This window comes from Sinocyclocheilus grahami, unplaced genomic scaffold (genome assembly GCF_001515645.1).
Source record: "Sinocyclocheilus grahami isolate Dianchi unplaced genomic scaffold, SAMN03320097.WGS_v1.1 scaffold96.1, whole genome shotgun sequence".
Classification (NCBI taxonomy): Eukaryota; Metazoa; Chordata; class Actinopteri; order Cypriniformes; family Cyprinidae; genus Sinocyclocheilus; species Sinocyclocheilus grahami.
In genome coordinates, this window is record NW_015505275.1 from 61245 (window position 1) to 66246 (window position 5002).

At 39.7% G+C, this 5002-nt stretch overlaps 1 protein-coding gene across 1 annotated transcript in view; it reads left to right on the plus strand.

Annotated features, from left to right (window-relative positions):
- The first annotated feature begins 4127 nt into the window (after window positions 1–4127).
- Window positions 4128–5002, plus strand: part of LOC107587884 (serine incorporator 1-like) — a 9475-nt gene continuing 8600 nt past the window's right edge. The window contains exon 1 of the mRNA XM_016275844.1: window positions 4128–4267. Within this exon, the coding sequence (XP_016131330.1) occupies window positions 4229–4267 (39 nt within the window). The 5' untranslated portion in view covers window positions 4128–4228. The remainder of the gene's footprint in view (window positions 4268–5002) is intronic.

Sequence of the window (5002 nt, forward strand, 5' to 3'; positions counted from 1 at the left end):
AAAGATCTATTCACTGTCGCTTCCTGAACAGAAGGCCATGGAGGACTACATCAAGGAGGCGCTGGGTCAAGGTTACATCCGTCCATCTAACTCCCCTGCTGCATCAAGTTTCTTCTTTGTGGCCAAGAAGGATGGAGGCTTGAGGCCCTGTATAGATTACCGAGCATTAAACAATATCACCATCAAATTCCGTTATCCTCTTCCCCTCGTCCCTAACGCCCTGGAAAATCTCTGAGGGGCGACCGTTTTCACCAGGTTGGACCTCCGCAGTGCCTACAACCTCATCCGTATACGTGAGGGGGATGAATGGAAGACTGCCTTCGTGACCCCTACTGGCCACTACGAGTATCTAGTCATGCCCTATGGACTTGCTAACGATCCCTCCGTATTCCAGGATTTTATGCATGAGGTGCTCCGGGAGTTTCTCCATCGATTCGTTATTGTCTACATGGATGACATCCTCATCTACTCCCCGAAGCCCAAGAGGGAAACCCAAGTCTCTGTCCTGGACTCCCGCGGCCTTAGAAGCTTTCTCCTCCCTCAAGAAAGCCTTCACTAGCGCCCCACTCCTAGTCCATCCAGATCCCGACCTCCCATTCGTCGTGGAAGTCGACGCCTCCACTACAGGAGTGGAGGCAGTGCTGTCCCAGCAGCAGGGGAACCCAGCCTGACTCCACCCATGTGCCTTCTCAAGGAAGCTCAGCCCAGCGGAAAATTATGACATCGGCAACAGAGAACTCCCTTGTCATCAAGCTGGCCCTAGAGGAGTGGAGGCATTGGCTGAAGGGGGCAGCCCATCCATTCACCGTACTGACTGACCATTTAAAAACCTCCAGTATCTTTGTGAAGCTAAACATCTAAATCCCCGCCAAGCACGATGGGCATTATTCTTTACCAGGTTCAATTTTACCATTACTTATTGCCCTGGTCCCCGAAACGTCAAGGCCGATGCCTTGTCTCGTATTCACAGTCATGTGGAAGGCCCAGAAGAACCGGAAGGTATCATTCCACCTCAGATGATCGTCTGTCCCATTGAATGGAATTCCCCTTCAGTGGCCTCCAACACGGCTCCCAACAATCCGCCGGGCTGTCCTACCGGATGCCAGTACGTACCACGGACACAGCGCACCCCACTGATTCACTCCTCCCGAGGCACTGGCCATCCAGGGGCCAACAACACCCTCTCGCTGCTACGAGATCGCTTCTGGTGGCCCAATATGGCAAGGGGCATGAGAAGGTTCATGCAAGGATGTCCAAGAGCCCGTGCCATTTACCATCTGGCAAACTCCTTCCTCTACCGGTGCCAAATCGCCCCTGGTCACACCTAGGAGTAGACTTTGTCACTGACCTGCCCCCCTCTGAAGGTAACACATGCATCCTGGTTATAGTTGACCGGTTCTCAAAATCATGCCGCCTTCTGCCCCTCAGAGGTCTCCCCACTGCACTGGAAACAGCTGAACTCCTCTTTAACCAGGTCTTCCGCTATTACGGAATTCCTGAAGACATCGTCTCTGACTGGGGGCCTCAGTTTATCTCCAAAGTATGGAATGCCTTCAGACTCCTAGGTGTGACCATAAGCCTCTCGTCCGGATACCACCCACAATCAAATGGGCAAACGGAGAGGAAGATTCAGGAGGTGGGACGATTTCTGCAAACCTTCTGCCGTGGCCACCAGGGTTCCTGGGCTGGGCCTCCTGCCTGCATTCCAGCTCCTGTACAGCCAAAGACCCGGATTACCCTGCTCATCATATCCTTCGAACTCTTCCCTCACCATCACATCCTCTGAACCCTACCCTAGTACTCTCTGTGACCCAATAAACCTATTTGATTTATACTAACCGGTTGCGTCAGACCTCTTCCGTTACATCTACATGACAAAGCGACTGTTGCAAATCATTTTGTGTCAGTACTAAGGGTGTGCGATATTGACAAAAAAGATCTCAATATTTTATTGATAAAGAGAATTAGACAATATTTTGCTGAGTGTGTTATTGTGCTGATATCTTAAGGATACCATGGACAGCTGACTCCTAGTTTTTGATATTCTGTGTGGTCAGTTCACAGCAGTGATAGAAATTAATCTTTTACAATAAGTTTAGATTTTTACCTTTTTATGGGCATTTTTACCTTTTATAAAAAAAAATTACTGAAAGTGTGCATCCTCTTTTGAGTCAAATTCTTACATTTAATCAGGCAATTATAACAATACTAAACAAATGAAATCAGTATCAATAAAATTCATCTTTGCAGAAGTTGAATATGAAGTGGCATTAAGATGCATTTGCACATGCTAATGCAGCTTAGAGGGACATGGGATCCTTTAACCTGCAGTTACAAATGCATAATGTTTTGATATTTTAAACATGAACTGTTGAATATGTGTGTACATATATATATATATATAGATCATCATTTTTGTAGAATCTTTTCTCTTATGAGCAGGGAATTTTTAGTTTTTTTTTTAATAAAAATAAAATGTTCTAAATTATAAGATGATTAATGCTTTTTACTTCTATATACAGTATATATAAACCAGTTAGCTAATTCATTGAAGTCTACTTCAACATTCTCTTTTTTCATTGAATTTATTAAAGTTGCCCTCGGGTTACAGCTGAAATTGATCTGCCAGCAGTACGTGCCCATGGGTGTACATGTATAAACATTCATGTTGCATACGCGTCCCCTGATCCCTCACATCTGCGCTCTGTCATCAGCAAATATCGCAATTCTGCCGTTTTAATCTAATAAGTGCGTTTATTTATATATGTATAATTGTGTTGTCATCCTTGTTTCCCGATAAATCGCCATACCAGTATTAATCTTGAATGAATTGCAATGCAAGTGATCGTTATAGCAAAGCCTCGAACAACGTGTCAGTGTTTCACCTTAATAATGATAATGAATGAATTGCATACACTGTGATAGACGATTAAGCTCGTGCCGAGCTCAAACAGCATAAGGAAGAGGCGAGAACTTACCAGCGGTGTAGAGAGATATGCACAAGATCCCTATCTGATGCAGATTATTCACGGTACTGATCAATTAATGCACCGTTTTTACGGGAGACGGTGTGTTTTGAAAGCACCTGCCCCAGTCCTAAGGGTTGATACCATCTCGGCTCCCGTTTGCGATCGTGATTTTAGAGAAATAATTGACAGGGGCAAAGAGGACGATACCATTAATTATTCGTAGGGGAGACGGTACACTGCAGTGAGAATGAATACGGAATAAAATCGTTGTTATTTCAAATAACCATGGCGTTAAGATGGCAAAACAAAAGATTTTCTGATTATTGTTTATTATTTATCATATATGTTTTTTTCTACAATCGGATTAGGTTGATTCAACAAGTCAGAGAGGTGGGCCCCCGTGTTAAATGAAGCACACTCTATTGCAATATATATTTTTTATTATTGAACTTAAAGTGTCAGTAACATTCCCTGTAGTACACTCAAATGTCATAGAGAATTGTATGAGAAAAGTATTGTTGTGGCATTGTTGTATTCCAAACAGAGATGTAGGTTAAATGCATTTGTTTGTGAAATCTGACCAACTTAATCAAAATATGTTATCAGTTTGGTTGTTCAAATGTACAAATATCCTCAGTGGAATTTAAAATTTCAAGTTAATTTAAATATCAATACCACACATAAATTATTATTTTTTCGTTTATAATTTTTTTTTTACTTAATTGATAAATAAATTAATAAAGCCATTTATATTTTGTTCTAAGCTTACGTTTCAAAATAAACGTGATCATGTCCTAAACTTTAAATATTGGTAACCGATATTAATATAAATAAGAAACGAACACTATTAAAATACTGTATTTTAGGCTGCGTAGTTATAGTTATATCCAATAACATATTGCATTATAATTGCCATGTTTGCTTAATTTGCATATGGATTTAAAATCTCCTTAAGTAATATAAACGTAGTAGTTCGAAATACATAACATGCCACAAAAAAATGCATTTATACATCGATGTGATTATTTTATTATAATTTTATTAAGTTTTATTTTTATTGTTTTGTTCAATACATTTGTAGAGTTTATGGGGGAATTGAGAAAGAAGGACCTTTATTATGAAATAGACTGAATTGACTGTAAGAGTCGTCACCTTCAAACACCGGAATCAACTGACAGAACGAGAAAGAGCTCTTGCTGTAATTGACTGTCAGTTCATCCTCTGAAAGTGTTTTGGAGTCGTTTATTTATTAATACAGAATGGGAGCCTGTATGGCGTTGTGTTCTCTTGCGAGCTGTGTAAGTGTTCTGTTTCATTTTTCATGGTTTAGCTAACCGAGCTGCTACCTAACAGCGTCGCTAATTCATTAAGTGAACAGAAAATAGAGAAAAATATAACTAAGACAACATATCTATAAAAAGTTAAGGTAATGGACGGCGATATTTAAATAGAAAATGTGTGGTTTCAAAGAGCTGTTCGCTTGAAAACAACAGCTCACGGAAGTGTCATATATTTGCATTGAGATTAACTATAGCAGAGATCCTCCATGACTTCCTAACAGATAACAATCGAATGATTAACTGAATCATTTAACGTGAAAGAAATTATACAGCAGTGCAAGGGGTGATAATTCCAAGTCAGCTAACGTATTAATGGTTTTTGTATTATGTAGTCTTTGGTGCGATTTAGTCTTCTTGTAGTTTCGATGTTTTATTTAAGATGATTTGTTCATAATCAGGTTATACAAGTTTTCAGGTTTCGGAGTCCGTTATTGTAATTGAGAATAAGAATTTGGGTATATCTGTAATAATGTTCCTCGCCCATTTTCAAAGAATTGAAGCTTAATACTTAGCAGTTTAATACTTAAGTGTAAAAGTGAAGGACTGGCCTGCGCCAAGATATAGCTGGAGAAAAAATGTGTTAAAAAATAAAAAAGAACCTGATAGAATGTTAGAATATATATATATATATATATATATATATATATATATATATATATATATATATATATATATATATATATTATATTATAT